The sequence below is a fragment of the Thunnus albacares genome, chromosome 3 (assembly GCF_914725855.1).
Source record: "Thunnus albacares chromosome 3, fThuAlb1.1, whole genome shotgun sequence".
Classification (NCBI taxonomy): Eukaryota; Metazoa; Chordata; class Actinopteri; order Scombriformes; family Scombridae; genus Thunnus; species Thunnus albacares.
Window position 1 is genome coordinate 37267271 of NC_058108.1, and position 21055 is coordinate 37288325.

Genomic DNA, 21055 nt, shown 5'->3' on the forward strand with positions numbered 1-21055 from the left:
GAACCATAAATGTGTATAAATCATCTGTATCACCCAGAATAACTTCATTACATCCTGTCTGCCCAAAACAGGAAGAGGTACGGCAGCTGGTGAGGGCCAAAAGGCACAAGATGGTGCAGGCGTTCGCCGTGCTGCAGGAGCAGAAGGAGGAGGGCGGGGAGCAGGTGGTGACCCAGGCCAGCTGGAACCAAGTGGTCAAACTGGTCCAGCCGGACATCAGTAACGCCCACAGAGAGCTGCTGTGGAGCGTCTCTGATGACAAGAACCAGGGATCCATCGGTGAGTCATTATCATATATCTGCACATCAAACACATATTTGAACCGTAAATGTAACACCGTCATCGGGTTATCGAGCGGTTCAGTACTAGGGGTGTGTCCGAATACAAATACGTTATCGGCAAAAGCACGCAGGTCGGTTACATCACTATCTCAGTGTCTCTCCTCTGCTCCGCTGTGACGTCTATCAGCAGGTCTTAACGAGGGGAGTCACATCCACCTGCTACATGACGCACATTTCCTTATTTGGACATCAGTCCTGGAGTTGGGGGTGTTCCCCAGAGATAAAGCTGAACTACTGACACATGAAGTGCTCCCAACAGACTCTCCAAACCTGTTGTTCCCCTTCTCCTTTCCACAAAGTTTGGTTGTAAAAAATAGGCAATAAATGAAAAGTGCAAAGTAAGAATCACTGTTGAAGTTCCTCTACATGTTACACGCTGTGCTGTCTCTGTGTTATGGGTGTATAAATAGGTAGAGGTCTGTTTTTAGTAAAGTTTTATCTCAGTTGTCTATGATCTGGGAGACTCCAGTTAGAGACCCGGTGTTGGAACCTCCTTCGTAAGCTAGTTTATTCATAAACACTTTAATATCCTAAAATTAAAAGCGAAATAAAAACAAAAACTGCATTTTTTCCACTTTTATTCAAATACAAATACAAATAATTTTGCTGCCTCAACAAATAAAGATGCAAATACAAATACTGGACTCTCTGCACATCCTGTGTAGTTCAGTCTGGTTGGTTTTCCTCCTCAGATCGATTCATTCGGGCAGATCTGAACACAGTAATCACACCAAAACAGCTGCACAGAAACTCAAACTCATCCAAACCAGCTATAGGTTTGAGAACAGCACGTCGTCACAAACTACAGAAGCAGAGATTGTAATATAATTACATAATTTTATATCTTTTCATATCTAGTCTGATTATTTTACTAAGAATTTATCTGCCTTTGGATGACGTCCAGGGAATTTGAGGAAAAACAGTATCTACTAACAACATGTTCTTTCAGTTTTGTCCATTTTCAATGAGTTTGTTAAAGAAAATAAACTTTATTTTGATTATTTACAGTTCATAGAAATTAAATGTGTCTGTTTATCTGAGTCTGTCCGTACACTATTAATATTTATGTTGAAATCAATATAATAAATGAATTTACAATTTAAAACATTAAAATATCTGATTTAAAGGCACTTTAACCTAAAACCACTCAACAGTAATTGTATTTATTTCATGACTGTTTATGTTGACGTCTGATCACTGTGATGTTTCTTCAGTGAACATCTAGAGGAAGATTTAGACAGTCGACATTAATCCTGAACTGACTCGTTCCTTCTGATAGCAACAGGAGACATGGCCGACTGAAAGTAACGTTAGCTTGATTAGAGCTTTGTTAAATAACCAGCTTCACTGGGATAGGATTACTCCAGTGTTCATCATTCAGGTCTCCTCCTCTCCAGAACAAACGGACCTGGAGATTACAGGTAAAAACACTGAATAAAGCTGTTTCACCTAAAAAATCAGTGTTTCTCCGACGATGTTCGGTGACCACCGGATGTCCGGTACGGGCTGTTAGCTGAGCTGCTGCTAACGTTTGTCCAGTTTATTTCTCTGATAACTTAAGATCCAGACGTCCAATGACTAAAATCCTTCTTCCAGCTAAAAGATATAGTTAAAAACCACCGAAATTTATCATGAAAATGTGGCTTAAAACTGAATAAAAGTCCATTTATAACAGTTTGTGTGGAACAACCACAACGCCGATGTATTATCTTGTATGTGTGTAAGTTACTCTTTGGTAGACGCCATTGTAGCGGACAAACACAGCGCCGCCGTATGCATCTGGTGCGTGTTTACTCTTTGGTAGAGGAGGTATGACGCCATCGACAGGCGACCAAATGAAACGGTCCGTTACTTTGATTAAATTACAGATTTCTCTGAGTTTGAATGTAAGTACACAACTCAACAACATATATAACACAGGTCTAGTTGTTTTTAGACATTTTAATGTGGAATAATTACATATTATACCATTTAACAGCTGTAGAGATATGATTGGCTGCTGGAGGAGACCATTTGACCAATCAGGAGCTGCAGGGTGTGATTCCACAGATGCTGCGGTTCATCATAGTTATTTCTTACTCTAAGTTACTTTTTATTTAGTTTTAGTCTCATTCTGGTTGTCGGGAACAATAAACTGGTCTGGCAGAGAAAAAAACAGAAAACTCTGAGCGTAAAAAACATGGCGATATATTTGATAAACATGTAAATGTATCTGAGAGAGATGCATCAACAACACTTCTCTGTGTGGATTGAACTTTAGACCTCATGGCCTGTTGAAAGTACATCTGGACTGTTACTCATCGTCTCTGTGATCAGTATGAATTTCTCTATCAGTCACTGTCAACAGTTGTGTGATGAATGACTCAACCACCAGTCGAGGCTTCGTTCTGCACCGTCACGCCCAACAAAACACACCAGCTCTCAGTCTGCTGAACTACCACCTTCCACTTCCTGCCGGAGCTTTCTGCAGAGTCATTATCTGCTCAAACATCTTTCACATTAAGGGGAAGTAAAACTCTTTTATCATTCAGCTCGACCCTGAGAAACTCTACGCGACTGACCAGAAGATTAGATATCACACAAAGTTCCTCATATTGTTCTCACACATCAAACGTTACAGCTGCAAAAGTCAGACATCATTAACGAGGTATGCTTTCAGAAATGTACAGATCATCTTCAACCCCTTTACATACTAGTGGAAGCATAACAGATATAAAATAAATGCTTCTTATACCTCATAAACAATCTTTGGGTGAGTAGACCGCAGACAAGTTTCATTTAGTCATCATGTTACTCACAGAATGAGTGTTAATTAGTGACATGAGGTCCAACACGTTTGTCATTTTAACTCCTGAAAACATGAGAAGCTGCTAGCTGAGTTAGTCAGAGTTTAATGAATCTGTGTTTTACCAACCAGGACGTTTAAAATTCAGAGTCAGTCGTATAAATATTTGTCCGTCCTGCAGATTGATGCTCCTCTGCTGCTCCTCCTGAGGTTTCTTCCATTTCCTCCCCTATTAAAGGTTTTTTTTAGGGAGTTTTTCCTTGTTAGAATCGAGGGTCTAAGGATGTGGGATGACAGTAAAGCCCCACTTATGTGAATTTGTGATTGTGATATTGGACTCTACACATAAAGTTGACTTGACGAAACACAGGAGGGGAAAGAAAAGATCCACATTTGATCGGCTTTACACTTCGACCTACGCGACATTGAGCTGGGGCTCGCTGTGCAACGAAAAACAACGAGACAAAGCCAAAGACCTTTAGTTTGAGTTCAGCTCTGCTCAAAACAGTCCTGCTGAGCAGTTTGATGAAGCTCTAGTTGAACTTTGTCTCCTTCCTTCCTTCTAGGCTACACATCCCTCCACAGACGCCATCTTTGTTTACTACTTTGGTCATAGAAACACTCTGATTAGTTTTAACTCTTAAGAGCACGTTGAGTTTGATCACCAGGGTTACGTGTTTATTCCAGCTGAACCAGACTTTGGCGTTTGTAGCACATTTGTGTTGTTTGTAGCCTCGGTATCGACTCAAGACGACTTTACTCAGCACAACTTTACAGTTTCATCTCGTCAAGTCTGACCAGTTGAAGCCATGGATGTATAATAAGAGCAGCCAGTTTTTCCCAGTGGTCACTCGCGGTATTGCAGCGAAAAATCCCCCTGCGGCCCAAAAAGCATTTTCCCCATAAACCACTGTTGTAGAAGAGACGCCTGTAAAACTGTTGACAGGACACCTCGAACTGCAAACAACGTCAATTATGACTCTTTATGTTATGTTTGTAAAACTTTCCTCGAGCCGAGAAAAGTGATTTAAAAATCCGTGACGTCATCACAATGTAAAGTCTACGGGCCGAGCAGGAACTCGTGGGCGGGGCCAGCGGAGGAAACACTACTGTGTATATTCAGTGGGCCGCACAACGCGGAAGCAAACCTGGAAGCTAGAAACTTTTTTGGCGTATGCGCCAGGCGAGCGGTTCCTACAGGACTGAATGGGCGCCATTTTTAGTCCGATATCCAGCTCTTATAATACATCCGTGGTTAAAGCCCTCATACTGCGCTGCCCCCTACTGGTGCCACTAAAAACACACTATCACAAGGTTGTCTTATTTTCTACAAACAAAGGCTTCTGCCACCAGAATGATAATAATGATAAATATGATAATCACATGATGAATCGAGCATGAACTATGAATATTTTAGATGTTGTCTTTTATGATTGATTGATTGATTGATTGATTTAACAGGTAAAGTGGCGTTCGTCCAGTTAGCCGACCTGTTGAACATCGAGGTGATCACGATGAAGACGAGGCCACACCCCCTTCAAAGTCTCTGCCCCGCCTTTTACGAGTCGGCACCCAGCCGCCTCCTCTGCCGATTGGTCCAACACCGGTAAGACGGACGGACAGATGGGGGGGAGGAGGGTGGGGGGGGGGCAATGACCTTCATGTTCCAGCTTCAGTTAAATGTTGAAGAGTTTTACACCAGTACTCTGCTGTGCTCCTTTCAGAGCGTTCGTGATCGTGTACGACCTGATCATCCTGGTGAACGCCGTGTTCATCGGTCTGGACGAGGACAACCCGTTGATCGCTAACTCGGAGTGGGTCTTCCTGACGCTCTACCTGCTGGAGATCCTGCTGAAGCTCTATGTCTTCGAGCCCAGAGCGTTCTTCTCCAGACACAACTTCTGGAACTGGTGAGACGAGACGAGACGAGACGTTTACCGACCGATGTTTACTGTCAGGTGGCCTGTTGAACTTCACACAATGTTTGTTCTGAATAACCAAAAGGATTCTGGGTCTGCAGGTAGCTGGAGATGAATTTCAACAGGTATGAATGTGGATGACGTGAAGAACTTGAACGGCTCCAAACTCTATGACCGTCTGACTGGGATCACATCATGTGCTGAACACCTGATTAATGGTCATCAATAATAAACACCAGCATCAACTAAACCTCCCTGATAGTTTTTAAATTTCCCTCCTAACAAACGTTTTACTGACCTTTATTGCCCTGGGTTTCGCCTCTCAGGCTACATACAGCCTGAAGGAAATACCTGCAGACAAAATTCAGGGCAGAAAAAGTACTTTCACCTCTTATGCTTAAAAAAAAAAAAAATATATATATATATATATATATATATATATATATATAAACGCGGTGACGGGTTTAATCAGCATCATGTGAACTCGTTGTTTGACTTGAATGTAACAAACGTTCATTTATATGCAGGTTTAAACTCCACCAGGCTGCTAAAACTCCTGAAACAACGCTGACGACGAGGTTAAAGGTCAAAACTACAGTTGGAAACAAACACAATTCTTGACAAGAAGACCAATGGAAATGTTTGTTGTTGTTGTTAAAAAAAACTTTTTTCTTTGAGTTTTTGTCCAACAAAACTGGTCCAAACTTCACCAGATCATCAATCAATCAATCGATCGATCAGGTCTGGACCGCAGAAGTAAAAGTTATCAGAAACATTTGTAAAGCAAAGAGCTGCTTCTATTCATTCATGTATGCAGCTGTTGTAAAGAAGTATATTGCAATCACAAAACAAAACAAAAATAATTGGAGGTAATTTAATGCACTTCTGTAACGTCCAGGTTAATGAAAGAGTTTAGAAAGAAAATGTGAATCATTTAGTACAAAGTTGTCATACAGTGAAAATTTCAATATTTGTCAGTTAACCTCTAAATGTTTTGCAGTTTTTCTTCTTCTTCTTCTTCTTCTTCTTATTATTATTATTATTATTATTATTATTATTATGTGAAAGAGATGTTTTCTGATAAGTGTCATTATGAAAACATGATCCGTTTCACACACAGCTTATCTACGTCCGACATTATAAATATGAGGTATGTGATCCGTGTTTCAGCGCTTTCACATCATCTGCTGCTTCTTTCACCTTCAGTCAGACGCTGTCGGCGCTTCGACCCGCTGCACTGGTGCTTCAGACAGGCATTTATTTATTTATTTATGTATTTATTTTATACTCTCAGGGAGTAAAGCGGCTTTTACAAAAGGTTATTATTATGGTTGGTTTAAGAACAACCATAGACGTAAAGTCTAAAAGTATAAAAACTACCAAACCAAAAGAAAAAAAAATGAGAAACTAAAACTGTGATCAAGAAAAAATATATATAAATTGCATTTTCACTCACAGTTTTGGTTTCTGCTGCAGTTTTTTTCTTTTCTTTCTTGCAGTTTGACTCGTATTAAAGCATCTGAAGGTTCTGCTGCAGCTGTTGTTGCTGCTGACGTTTATCTGTTTGGTTATTTTGCATTTTTTGCTTGTTTTACAGTCGTGCGCCTCCTGCTGGTGAGCAGCAGCAGCAGCAGCGTGTTTGTATGTTTCTGTTTGTTCAACACGTTGTGATGTCACACTGTGACGTCATTTGAACACAAACAGGGTGAAAAAGCTTCAACGACGCTAACGCTGGTTTTTTGCTTTCAGCATTTAAGTTCAACTTGATTTTTTTTTTTTTAGTTTTCTGACGTATGTTTGTTTGTTTTTGTTTGTTTCCAGGTTTGACACCATCATCGTCGTGTCCGCTCTCATCGCCACCATCATTAACTCTGCCATGAAATCATGTGAGGCCTGTTTTCTTTTCAAATTTATATAAAAAATGAACCCTTTCATGCATAGTGGTCACTACAGTGGACAGCTATTCAAAAGCCATTTTCTTATATATGCATGGGGTTTTAATGGTATAGTTGTACAGTTGTACATCCCATACACTGCCATCCATTGGCCGGCCTTTTGTAAGTGCAACACAAATTTCTCAAAACCAAGATGGCCGCCTGCAAGCAGGAAATGCTCAGCAGCTCAGGAATATCTCGCCAATCCTTCTATAGTAATAGACCCTTGCAGGTAAATAACATTTTGTAACATCAAGTATCAACTAAGGAGTAATACAACTGTTAAAATTTCCAAGTATTGATTTTATGTTGGGAGAAAATGACGATTAATCATCTGTCCACTGAGTTGGACAAACTCCTTGAAAAATGTGTTCAAATATTTTTTTTCATGCCTAAAGAGGAATAAAAACACTGACTGAGATTATTGTAATTCATGCATGAAAGGGTTAATATATTGAAAATATAAATTACAGTCGGTTAATTGATCAGAATATTGCCACTAAATTAATCAAAAACAATTTAGTTCAAGTGATTTATCAAGACTGCTGTCAGTCCGACATATTTGTTTACTCAAAGTTTAAAACTTCTCTGTCTGCTGTTGCATTAGTGTATAATAATGTGTATTACTATAAGGAATAACATTAGTTAAACAACCTGGTGTTGCATAATTAATATCTTATATCTGATAAGACTAAAATAGTTCAGTAACCAGCAGCTGAATTCTTTGCAATTAAAGTAAAAAGCAAATAAAATCCAAAAATCAAGATAAAATGATTTACAATAGTTATATGATAGTAAGCTGAATATCTATAAAGGACTCGTTCAAGTGTCTTAAATCAACAGTCAGGAGCCCAAATGGACTCTGGGAGGCTGTGATGATTTTTCACTAGTTAGTAATGATTTATAGATCGATGAGTCGACATTGATTAGTATAGAATTGTTAAATATAATCCTGTTTGAATGCATCGCTTGTACTGTCCGCTACATGCTGTCATTTATCCACCTCTTCTGTTTGTTTAAAGTGCATCCTGAGAACATGCTAACATGCTACATGCTAACTAGAGGTTCACTGTAATGAACTGTCATCATCTAAAGACATGAATATGTGATTTATTCCCGTTCAGCGGGCGCTTACACCAGCCGGCAGATCCTGGACATCGTCTTCATCCTGAGAGTCCTCCGACTGATCCGAGTGGTCGACAGCATCAAAAGGTTTGATCAGCTGTTCACATATATATAATATATAATGAAACGCTCCTTAGACAAGCAGACAGTGAGGACAGACAGCCGTCTTCTTCCCGGTCGAGCCGACCTGGTTTTATGGCTGTTGCCATAGAGACGGCACTAAAGTAAACAATCTTACAGTGTTGTTGTGACTAAGGACAAGGTCACCCAGGCACTGCACCGTCTCCTCCGTCCATCAAGTTTGTGTTTGTCAGTAAATCTTTTTTTTTTTAAAGGAGGTTCTGAACTGACAGCTTCAAGGTTTCTGTAACAAAAACAAGCTGCACATCTTTTCATTTACGTCCAAACACCTGATTCAGTTATTGATCCCACTGAGTCAACTGAAGATGAGATGTTTGTGTTGATGGACAGATGAAGGTCGTAGCTTGTACCGTCGACCATCAAACTCCTGATTTCTGTAACTGTGATCAGAAGAAACGTAACGTTAGCGCCGAGCTAACAGAGACCAGCGGCTCGCCGTCGACACGCCGCTCAGAATGAAACATGAAGGTTTAAAGGAGATTTCTGGAAGTTAAACGGGTTTGATGCAGCAGAGACTCGTTGTGTCAGTTTGTTGTTGGAGCAGCTGATAAAAAGTTGAAACTTGAGACACATTTAAAGAGACAAACACGACGACTGTTGAGCTGATTCTGAGTATGATTGATCGGAGCGAGTCAGAACAGGTCAGTGTTTGATATGTAAAGAGTCTAATCTGAAGTCTTCAGTTGTTCTCATAAAGATCTTTTAAAACATGTTTGATATTTGTGACTGACATCGGTGAACAATGACGAGGAAGACGTACCGTAAATAAATAATAGAGAGCAGAAAGGTTTGTGGTGTGAGAGCGTTGGACGGCTGAAAGAGAACAAACGTCTCTTTAAATCAAATCACCTTCCCTTCGTTTGTCCTCATTAACGATCACATCAATCATGGACGTATTAGTGTGTTAATGATATTTGATGACTATATTTAAACATAACTGGTTCTACAGGATCTACTGAACAGGTTTCTTTGCAAAAGTGCTTAAAAAGTGAAATCTTGTGTTTCATACGCTGGTTTATAACTGTAGAAAAATATCAGATGAAGTGGAGGAAAAGCTGCCAACAGTCTCACTCTTCAGTCTTAAAGCTATAATATGTAATTATTCCACATTAAAATGTCTACAAACAACTAGACCTGTGTTATATATGTTGTTGAGTTGTGTACTTACATTATCCCAAATGTTTCCAACAATGTTCAAACTCAGAGAAATCTGTAATTTAATCAAAGTAACGGACCGTTTCATTTGGTCGCCTGTCGATGGCGTCATACCTCCTCTACCAAAGAGTAAACACGCACCAGATGCATACGGCGGCGCTGTGTTTGTCCGCTACAATGGCGTCTACCAAAGAGTAACTTACACACATGCAAGATAATACATCGGCGTTGTGGTTGTTCCACACAAACTGTTATAAATGGACTTTTATTCAGTTTTAAGTCACATTTTCATGATAAATTTAGTTGTTTTTAACTATATCTTTTAGTCGGAAGAAGGATTTTAGTCATTGGACGTCTGGATCTTAAGTTATCAGAGAAATAAACTGGACAAACGTTAGCAGCAGCTCAGCTAACAGCCCCTCCAGGAAGTCCGGTGGTCACCAAACTTTGTCGGAGAAATATTGATTTTTTTTTAGGTGAAACAGCTTTAATTAGTAGTAGTAGTTTGTTATTGTTTTGATCGAGACCCCTAGCCGCTGAAATGACGTATTGTGTGTTTAATGGTTCATAATTCTACATGTTTGTGTTTTATGTTTTCTCTGTTAGGTTTCGTGCCATCATCAACACTCTGATCAGGATCGGACCGGCGATCCTCACATTCGGACAGCTCATCATTGTAAGTTTTGGAGATTATTGTCTGGAAAATAAGTGTTTTAATTTCCCAGCAGTAGTCCATGTTTTCAGACCTTCCTCCTCCTCTTCCTCTTCCTCACCAGGTGGTGTACTACATCTTCGCCATGGTGGGGATGGAGCTGTTCAAAGGGAAGGTGAGGTTTTACAGCGAGGACTCCAACGACCCGGAGAAGGCGTACTGCGGAAACCCGCTGCTGAAAGGATCGGCGTTCGCTCAGCTCAACTACTGCAAGAACAACTTCAACAACGTGGTGTCGTCCTTCATCCTGCTGATGGAGCTCACTGTGGTCAACCAGTGGCATGATATCCTTTTTATTAGAGAATCAAACCAGCAACCCTGCTGGTGGAACCTCACTGGAGACTAAAAGTAACTGGTTTAGTCAGTCGTACAGCTTCACCTGATCTAAAGAGCTGATAACTGCAGCCCTGAAATACCTGAAGGAAATGAAAAAATCTACTTTATTACCTTAATTAATTATTGATAGAGGAAGTGCTCCCAGATAACTCAGACAACAAGATAATGATGTGAATCTTATAATTAACTGAACGACTGATTGTGAAATTTAAGCACAATTTTTTAAAAAAAACCACTGAAAAGCATTAAAATATTTTCCATTGAAACATTTATTTTAAATTGAATAAATAAAAATAAAGAGAATTCAAGCATTAAATATAAAAATATACATAAATATATAAATTCAAATTTTTTAAATCTAAAAATTAAAAGCGTAACATAGTTTCTCAACTTCGATTGGTTAAATGCAGATTAGTTAAGATTATTAAATTTTATAATTCAGTTGCTTATAAAATTTTAATTATTATGACCTTTCTTTGCTTCCGTACAGTAGCAACCATTAGCATTTTAAGCTAACGTTATTCAGCATCTAAATGTAGTTTTGATCCCTAAAACAATGAAATATTATTTCAACCTGCTGATCGGATGATTTCAGTCTGCAGCTGCAATCGTTTGTTGGTTAATCAATTAATCGATTGACAGTAAAATATTCTGTAACTACTTTGATATTTTTTTGTAATTAGTTCAAGTTAGTTCTTTTTCAAGCAAAAATAGCAAAAATTACCCAGAATCCAGCTTCTCACAGCTGATGATTTGCTGATTTTCTGACGTTTTATAAAAAGAGCATTTAGTTGAATAATTGAGAAAATAATTTAAATAATTAATCAATAATGAAACTAATCATTAGTTGCAGCCACATTTCAGTCGTCTATGAACGTTTATAAAAGACTGAAGCAGATTGTTTCTGTTTTCCTGAACTAACATCACTGCTCAGCAGCGGATTCACCACCGTCACACACGTCTCAGCCAGGATCTTCTTCGTCCTCTTCCACATCGTGGTCGTCATCGTCATCATCAAGTAAGACTAATATCATCATCATCATCATCATCATCATCATCATCATCATCATCGTCAGTCTTAATAACAAACTCTGCTGTTCTGCCCATTTGATAATCTGATCATTAATATTTCTGTAGTTGAACAGAGTCGGAGGAGAGTTTCTGTCAATAATCTCAATGTTCAAAAACAGAGAAACACAGGAGTCGACTATAGATTTATGTTCTGACCGTGAGATGGAATTATTTCATCAACGTTGACTTTTATTAAAGTTTTCTTAAAGCATCCAGTGAAATATCATCATCTGTCTATTTGATAGATGATATAAACATTCAGAGGATGAATTGTAATATCTGGTTGACTTTTTAGTTTATTTGTGAAGCAACTTTCAACAACGAGACAGTTTAAAGTGATTTTATATGAAAACATAAAAGGCATCAAGACAAAATGTAAAAGAAACACAAGACAGAAATAAATAAAAATAAAGCTAATTAATGAAATATCTCGATGTAAACATTACACCTGCTAAATGTTAGCATGTTAGCATTATCAGTGTGACCATGTTAGCATGCTAATGTTAGCATTTAGCTCAGCCTCACAGAGCTGCCGGCTCTTATTCTGGTTTAATGGTTGTTGGGGCTTCATCATCATCATCATCATCATCATCATCATCTCACCTCAGTTATTTCACGTTTATACTCTTCAGCTCTGATGTTACAGTTTGATGACATGATGTTGTGTTTCTCAGGGCTTCACTAACATGCATGAATAGATTGTGTGAAACTAAAGATTATTTCATCATCGATTATTTTCTCGATTTTAATTGTTTAGTTTCTAAAACGTTTTAAAGAAATTATAATAAAAAGTCTCAGAGCCTGCAGTGAAGTCTTTCTAACCACCAGAGTCAATACAGCAGCAACACAACATCTGCTTCACTTTAGCAACCGTCAGCTAAAAACTGTCACAAATGTTTTGTTTCTTGTATAAAACGACGTTAAAAAGATGCACAAACAAACCCTGCCGAGTGTTTAACAGGAGTAAATTATAACGAGCTTTAGTTTAACAGTCAAATAAAAAAACAACACTAAAACTGGGTCAGAACAGCATTAACACAGTATTGTGTTGGTGCTGTTTTGACCCAAACTGGCCAAAATTGTGACCCAGTTACTTTTAGTGTGTCAATATTTTTTTATTTACTGTCACATGTGACAAAGAAAAGCAGCAAATAGTCACATTTGAAATAGTCACAAGCTGAAACCAGAATATTCTGCTTGAAAAAATGTCAAACAATTATTCTGTTATCAAAATGAATGTTTACATGTTTAATTGTTTGTGTCACTTCCTGTTGTCTTTCAGTATCTTCGTGGCATTCGTCCTGGATGCGTTCTTCGTGGAGTACTCGGTGGATAAGAGCGACCTACAGACGTCTCTGGAGAAGAAGATCGAGGAGCTGGAGCTGGCAGCGGCTCAGTACGTTGCGCTGAGCGTCGTCATAGTTTACATACTGGTGTCTGATTGGTCCATAGCTTATATACTGGTGTCTGATTGGTCCTTAGCTTACATACTGGTCTCTGATTGGTCCATAGCTTATATACTGGTGTCTGATTGGTCCATAGCTTATATACTGGTGTCTGATTGGTCCTTAGCTTACATACTGGTCTCTGATTGGTCCATAGCTTATATACTGGTGTCTGATTGGTCCTTAGCTTACATACTGGTCTCTGATTGGTCCATAGCTTATATACTGGTGTCTGATTGGTCCGTAGCTTATATACTGGTGTCTGATTGGTCCGTAGCTTATATACTGGTGTCTGATTGGTCCATAGCTTATATACTGATGTCTGATTGGTCCATAGCTTATATACTGGTGTCTGATTGGTCCATAGCTTACATGCTGGCCTCTGATTGATCCATAGCTTACATACTGGTGTCTGATTGGTCCATAGCTTACATACTGGTGTCTGATTGGTCCATAGTTTACATACTGGTGTCTGATTGATCCATAGTTTACATACTGGTGTCTGATTGGTCCGTAGCTTATATACTGGTGTCTGATTGGTCCATAGCTTATATACTGGTCTCTGATTGGTCCATAGCTTACATGCTGGCCTGTGATTGACCCATAGCTTACGTGCTGGTGTCCGATTGATCCATAGCTTACATGCTGGCCTCTGATTGATCCATAGCTTACATGCTGGTGTCTGATTGGTCCATAGCTTATATACTGGTGTCTGATTGGTCCATAGTTTACATACTGGTGTCTGATTGGTCCATAGCTTACATGCTGGTCTCTGATTGGTCCATAGCTTACATACTGGTCTATAGCCTCTGATGAAGCCAATTTGAATACGATTAAATGTATTAATGGTTGACTGTTCATGTTTATGTTTCATACCTGTTCGTGTTGTTTTGTCCACCAGGGAGAAGATGGAGGATAACTTGGTTAACGCCATGGAAACCATCGACAACGATTTGGGAACCGGCCAATCAGCGAGCAACAAACCCACCCTGATGTTTAAAATCGCCTCTAAAAGTAAGAAACACTCACAGTTAACTGTAATACATCTACAGACATTTTAACGATAATAAAACAAGCAGGAATGTCTCAGGCCACGCCCACTGGACCCCGCATTGATCGATTGGTTTGAAACTTGGTATGAATGTTGTGAATCCAGAGTCTGATGACTGCAGTAAGTTTCAGGGCAGTGATCATAATACAACCTGAGTTCAAAGCTAAAATGTTCCTGGCCACGCCCACCAAATCTGGTCATTGAGTTCGGCTTTTTCCTTCACTTTGATCGATCAGTTTCCAATGATCCCAACAAGTTTCACATCACATCTCAAACACCAGTTTGGTAAATGTTATTGTCTTTCAGATCTACAGCGATCGATTGGTTTGATATTTGGTACAAAACGTTTATTATCCACAGATTTATTTATTTATTTATTTATTTATAGTGTTTTCAGTTGTTTTCAGTGTAAAAAGTATCACAAAGCCTTTTTTTTCTCTGTAAGACTTTATTTACATTAATTGTTTAGTTTCTAAAACGTTTTAAAGAAATTATAATAAAATGTCTCAGAGCCTGCAGTGATGTCTTTCTAACTAACAGGGTCAGTCCAGCAGCAACGCAACATCTGCTTCACTTTAGCAACCGTCAGCTAAAAACTGTCACAAATGTTTTGTTTCTTGTACAAAACGACGTTAAAAAGCCTTTTTTTTCTCTGTAAGACTTTATTTAAAGTGTATAATCACAAATGTCTCAAGACATTTTACAAATAGATTAAAAGACAAATATTCAAAAACAATAATACAACAGATTCATACAATAATACATCTCTACAACTTATTTTTACAGGAGCAAAAATTTCGAAACACTGTGACGTAAATTTGACACCTCAGACAAACGGACCCTTATATAAACTCAGTTTTAGAGATTGATTGATTGATTGATTGATTGATTGATTGATTGATTAGTCAATTAATCTGAAATGACTCTAAAGGATGTTTGTTGTTCTCTGTCAGGATATCGGACGGTCGACGCTTTGCTGCAGCGGATGTTCGAGGCCGATCTCCACCCCGAAGACTTCGCCGCGACCGACGACCCGGAAGCTCAGACGAACGGGAACTTTGCGAACCCGACGTTCAGCTCTGCATAGACGTTTCTAATATATGAAGGGAAGGAAATTCTGTGGTTTATATACAGTTTTATACTCAATATCATCTCATAGGGAACAAACGTTGTTTATTCAGTGTAAACAGTATGAAGTCATATCAAGTGTTATATTTTTATATGTCTGTCATGTATCTCTGTGTACAAACACAAAGGAAACATAAAGAATATTTACTCTGATGGTTCTTTGTTTGTTTTTTGTGTTCACACTTTATGACCTCTGACCTCGCTGTGGCGGGAAAAAGACAACTTTTTAAACTTTCTTGAAGGTTCACGGAGAAATGAGACAAAATCCAGAAAACGGCAAAAATAGAGATTTTTTTTTTTTTTTTTTAAAGTTTTTCAGGATCTTGAAGAAGGCAGTTTGCTCACTGGAACAGATGTTTCATTTTTAAAATAGAGATTTTAGACAGTAAATTAAAAATGAACAGTGTGATGTAAAGACAACGTAAAGACTCAGTTTAAATGTCAGATGTTACAGTTTAAAATCTGGTTTGTTAGTTCGTCTGCACTTAAAGCATGTACATATGTCAATATATTCTCTTATTTTTTTATTTAATGAAGCTTAATAGACTTTTTTTCTGTTGTATTTCACTGAAAATGTTCCCAACATGTCGGCAATGATGAGATATAATTATTAAAACAGAAAATGACTGTTGGTAGATTGTTAAACTGGTCGTTTAAACATCAGGAACATCAACTTAAAAACTTGTTTTGAATGAAACTTAATGAGATTTAATTAAAACGTTTATTCAGGAATCAGGTGATTAAAATGTTTTTTTAAATGAGAGGATGGAAAAACAAAATAATAATAATAATATGTAAGAAGAAGGATCACAAACAATAAATATCAATTAAAAACTAAAAGTTGTTGAAAGTCATTAATAACTGCAGGTTAAAAACAAGGATACAGATGAAAATAAACAGCAACATGTTAATGAGACGCAGATGTTTGTCGCCTCCTGCTGGTGTCCAGATGTTACTGCAGCTGTTCTACATTCAACATTTTAATTTAACTTCAAGCAGAACCACAATATTTCATCTTTCACTGGATTCCAATCTATGACTAATCATTTATTCATTTTTATTTTTAATTAGTTGTGAAATGCTCTGTTTGAACATCTGGTCAAAAGCTCCAGAACAAGCCAGTAAGTGGACCTTGAGTCATGACGGCAGGTTGTATTTTTATGAACTTTAATAGTGGAAACAAACATTTATTAAAGTACAATTTACAGGTATTTTAGTATTTATACTTTATATTCTACTGCTGATACTTTAACTACATGAAGCTGATAATAATAATAATAATAATACTTGTGTACTTTTACTGCAGATACTTTCATGTTTGTGTACTGTGTAACGTATTATTTTACAGGTCCTTTAATTTCATACTAATTTCCTTGAAATTTTCAGGTATTTAATGATTAATTTTTAGGACATTTTACAGAGAAGATGTACTGTAAGTGCACTTCTTAATAATTCTTTAACTGACATTAAACAGTTTTCAGTGTGTAGTTTTTGTGTCAGACTATATATGAACATATTAGTCGGTTGTTTCTTTAAAACTATAATGAGAAAATCACACAAAGCTTTCAAAGAAACGTTAAAAGTTACAGCAGCAGTGTTGAAAAAACTAAAATACTGTTTTACACATAAAACTACACAAAGAAACTGTTTCTGTCGGTTTAAGAGTTTAATTTATTAAGAACTTTTACACATTAAACCAACTCAACACTTTTTCTGTTTTGTTATTATTATTAATCACCATCTTCCTCTCTGTTAAATGTTCTAAAACTGAACCTTTAAAAACCTGCAAATTACTCAAAAAAAACCTGTAAAATAAATAAATACTGCAGTACTTTTACTGCGATACTTTAATACTTTAATTCTTCTTCTTCTGTGCAGAGTTTTTGTTTTAATTAATCTGCTGAAGGAGGAAAAGTTTAAATCTCAGTTTAACACGCGGACGCACCTGCAGGATTTATGACATCACAACTAGTTTGGAGCCAATCAGGGTCCAGTATTCAACCCGACACCAGTGAAGCCTCCAGAACTCAAACAGTGAAGGAGAAACATCTGGTGTCCAACAGGAAAACTGCAGAAATTAAACATATTTACAGATTTACAGATGAATGGTGGGGAAGGAGGAGACGATGTTTTAAGAATTTTAACGAATTTTAACATCTTAAAACATGTTTGGAGTGAATCTCTAAGTACTTTTACTGCTGAAACATTACTACTTGTGTACTTTTTGCAGGACTTTTACTTGTAACCGAGTATTTTTAATATCTTGATACTTTTACTTCATGATGTGTTTTTAGGTTTAAATATTAAACTTGGATCCTTAAAGTCATACAGTAGAAACTAACTTTTCTGACGTGAACGTTTTTATTGCCGTGCTGTGACGTCACTGCAGCCCGTGGAGGGAGGGGGGGCTCCGGGCCGGCAGGGGGCGCTCTGCGGTTTGCGCAGCTGCAGCCTCAACATGGAGGCGCTGAGGAAGAGTGTGGTGCTGATGCTGAGAGGATGAGGATGGAGCGGAGGGAGGCATCCTGCTCGGCTCTCTGTCGTCCGGACGGAAAAACAGCGTCCAGGTAAGAAACAAACAACAACATCAGCTGATCGAGACAACAACGGTTATGTGTGTGTGTGTGTGTGTGTGTGTGTGTGTGTGTGTGTGTGTGTGTGTGTGTGTGTGTGTGTCCGAGGCCACAGGCAGGATGTCGGATCAGGAGACACAGTCGATCTGATTTATTCGGTCGTTTTTCGGCTCCGGTAAAACCGGGCGCGGCTGCTCGGAGGCGGATGTTGGTCTGAAACGTTGTGGCAACGTTGGAACAACATTAGAACAACAGTAGAACAACATTAGAACAACAGTGGATCAGGCCTGTCGGTATTGAACGGGATGATGAGGCGTTCAGGTGCTGGTTAGAGGGTGGGACTGAACAGCGCCGCCTGCCTCACCCAGCTGCTGCTGTCCGGTAATAAAGGAGGAGAGTCACCGTTAAAGCGGAAATAATGACGTCAAGTCATAACATCCGGTCGGTATTTTCAAAATACATATAATAAAATAAAACAAAAGCCTAAATAAAAAATAAATCAATTAATGTAAAAAAAAATGTTTTTAAAAAAGCTCAGTGAGGGAGGAATATTTTAACTTTCTGAAATAAAGTAATTATGTCCCTGATAAGCTGATCATATAATATCTAGTATTATCCCTGATAAAACTGCTAAAGCGCAACATCGGCTGCTTTATATTATTTTATGTTTGCAGCTGGAGATGCAACGATTAATCGATTAAATCAGCAGAAAATTAACTATTTTAATGATCAAATCATTGTTTCTGAAACAGTGAATGCCATTTTATCACAGTTTTTTTTTTTAACATTTTATAAATTAAACGATTAATCGAGAAAATAATTGGCAGATTAATTGATGTGTTGCAGCAACACTGGAGGAAAAGCTTGCAGTGAACGTCTGGATACGTCACACACACGTTATCACAACTGACATTATGGCACCAAACTGACTTTTAGGACTCAATAATAAGAAAAAGATCCATCGCACACACTGCAAAAGATGAAGATTTTTTGCAGTGTGTTCAGTCTGTAAATAATTAATCTACAAGGTAACTCCTGAAATCAAATAACTGTCACGGAGTAGGAGTAAAAAAAGTACCATAAACTGGGGATATTCATGTAAAGTACAAGTACTTTGAAACTGTATTCAAGTTCAGTACTTGAGTAAATGTACTTCGTTATTCTTTTCTCTGCTTCTTCTGCTTAAAAAGAAGCAAAGTACATTTACTCAAGTACTGCATTTGATTACAACTTTGAAGTATTTGTACATCACTTTTAATCCTGTTTCTATATTATGCTACTTTATACTTCCACTCTGTCACATCTCAGAGGAAAATATTGTACTTTTTACTTCACTACATTTATTTTACATTTACTGACGGAAAAAAAGTATTTTCTGTTCATCAGTGTTTAAATAAACACATGAAATCTACTTTGTTTCAGTGTTGTAGACACACAGACTGAAACATGAATCTGTATCTGTGTTTTTAGATGATATAATAAATATAACACAGATTGGGGCCATTTTTACATCATGAGTACTTTTACTTGTAATGAAGTATTTTTATATTGTGATATTTCTACTTTTACTTCAGAATAAGATCTCAGTACTTCCTCCATGCAGTGACCTCGACTTCACTGTTGAACCGGGTGTTTCTCCTCTTTGAGGATCAAACTGAGACTTTTCTGCTGACGCTGGGATTTACTGCAGGACATGAACACATCCTGTCAGACGAGCTGATTGCAGTTTGATGTTTGATGGTTTTTTGTTTCTCTGAATCTGCAACGAATCCTCCAAACCTGCACTCCAGAACCAGAACCACCACGTCCCCGTTAAACAATCATGTTTTCTGATGTGAGAAACATGTGGTGCGTTCAAGTTACTACTTGCTTAAAGTTAGGACACTTTCATCAAAACAGGAAGTGAAATAATAATATTTAATAGTAACAGTAAAGAAATTAAACACGACAAACACAAGTGAAAATTCCTTTAACTTATTGTGTTTCTTCAATTGAACAATATCAACAAAAATATATTTGTCAGCAGCTGGATATGTGGTTCATTATTTAAAGTCAAGTTTATAGAAGTAATAATAAAAACAATAAAAACAAACAGGCTGTAAACTGATATTTAATTCTAACAGTAAAAATAATCAAAGTAAAAGCGCTCTGCTGGTGAAGTTTTATTTTGAAGTGCTGCCGGATGTTGTGGTGGTGTCAGTGAGGTGGGGGTTTGACGCTGGTGGGGGGGGCAGTGGGGGGGCGGGGGGCAGAGCTGCAGTGCGGACAAACAGGCTGGATCCGGAGAACTGACACCCACAGCCCGCCTCTGTCCGCCGGCCCGGGGCAGCGGGATCAGGTTTAAGTCCCGGATCCGGTCCAAGCAGGAGGAGGATCAGTCCGCATCCGCATCCTCCTCATCTGCAGGAGGAGGAGGAGGACCGAGGACCGAGGAGGACCCGGACCTGGACAGCAGCGGTCCTGGACTAAAGGAATAAAAACCTGGTTTTTGTGTCTTTTTTTTTTTTTTTTTTTTTTTTTTTTTTTGTTTTTTTTTGGGGGACTCTTTGCGTCCCGGTCCCGCAGCGGTCTGAGTACGGACCCCGTTTGGGACTATAGATGGTGGTTTAGTCCTGCGGGATCAGAGGCCCCAAACCCCGGCCCCCCTTCAGAGGAACGGTGGGTTTTCTGGACCAGGACGTTTTGTGCCAAAATAAAGTCCCAGATGAAGATTCCCAAAAGGCGGAAAAGGAGCGGACGGTGCGCCAGGTAGGCCCGACCAGACCCGACCAAACCCGACCAGATCCGACCACACCACTCCAGACCAGACCCGACCCGATCCGACCAGACCCGACCCGACCCGACCAGACCCGACTCGGCTCCGGCCCGGCTCTTGCTCGGCTCAGGCCCAGCTCCGGTTCCGGCCCGGACTCAGAGAGCCGTCAGTGTGTGTGTGTGTGTGTGTGTGTGTGTGTGTGTGTGTGTGTGTTCCGCAGTGATGCGTGAACGGAAGTGAATTAATTGATCCGCATCAGACGCATCTGATCAGAACCAGTGTGACTTTAGACCAGACCTGATCCGGTTTGTTACCCTGTAACTGATATTTAATTGATAACTAGTAGTCCGGGCCAGATTTATTGATCAGCAGGATGTGATGTTGCGCATGCGCACATGGGACCCATGACTGTGCACTGCAGAGAGGAGAGATTCAATATGAGTGATGCAGAGAGAGTCAGGAGGGTGGGGGTGTGGGTGTGGGGGGGGTTTCATCCTCACCGTTCATTCAGCTCAGTTTGCTTTCATGGCACAAAAATTAATCAAATATTGATTCCAGAGCAGCGATGATACGATGAAGAGTGA

General features: G+C 38.8%; 2 protein-coding genes across 3 annotated transcripts in view; both read left to right on the forward strand.

The window, feature by feature from the left end:
• The window catches only part of tpcn3 (two pore segment channel 3), a 27826-nt gene extending 12530 nt beyond the window's left edge, over positions 1-15296 (forward strand). The window contains exons 9-19 of the mRNA XM_044343587.1: positions 72-279; positions 4588-4732; positions 4851-5036; positions 6867-6931; positions 8104-8191; positions 10007-10076; positions 10177-10396; positions 11376-11466; positions 12802-12915; positions 13866-13978; positions 14969-15296. Coding sequence (XP_044199522.1) covers positions 72-279; positions 4588-4732; positions 4851-5036; positions 6867-6931; positions 8104-8191; positions 10007-10076; positions 10177-10396; positions 11376-11466; positions 12802-12915; positions 13866-13978; positions 14969-15102 — 1434 coding nt within the window. The 3' untranslated portion in view covers positions 15103-15296. The remainder of the gene's footprint in view (positions 1-71; positions 280-4587; positions 4733-4850; positions 5037-6866; positions 6932-8103; positions 8192-10006; positions 10077-10176; positions 10397-11375; positions 11467-12801; positions 12916-13865; positions 13979-14968) is intronic.
• A 2258-nt stretch (positions 15297-17554) lies between these two features.
• The window catches only part of ttbk1a (tau tubulin kinase 1a), a 54984-nt gene continuing 51483 nt past the window's right edge, over positions 17555-21055 (forward strand). The window contains exon 1 of one of the 2 annotated variants that reach the window (XM_044343329.1): positions 17555-17710. The gene's annotated coding sequence lies outside the window, so the exon portion shown is untranslated. Of the gene's footprint in view, positions 17711-19984; positions 20465-21055 lie in introns of those variants that run through there. The other variant, XM_044343339.1, reaches the window with a different exon arrangement.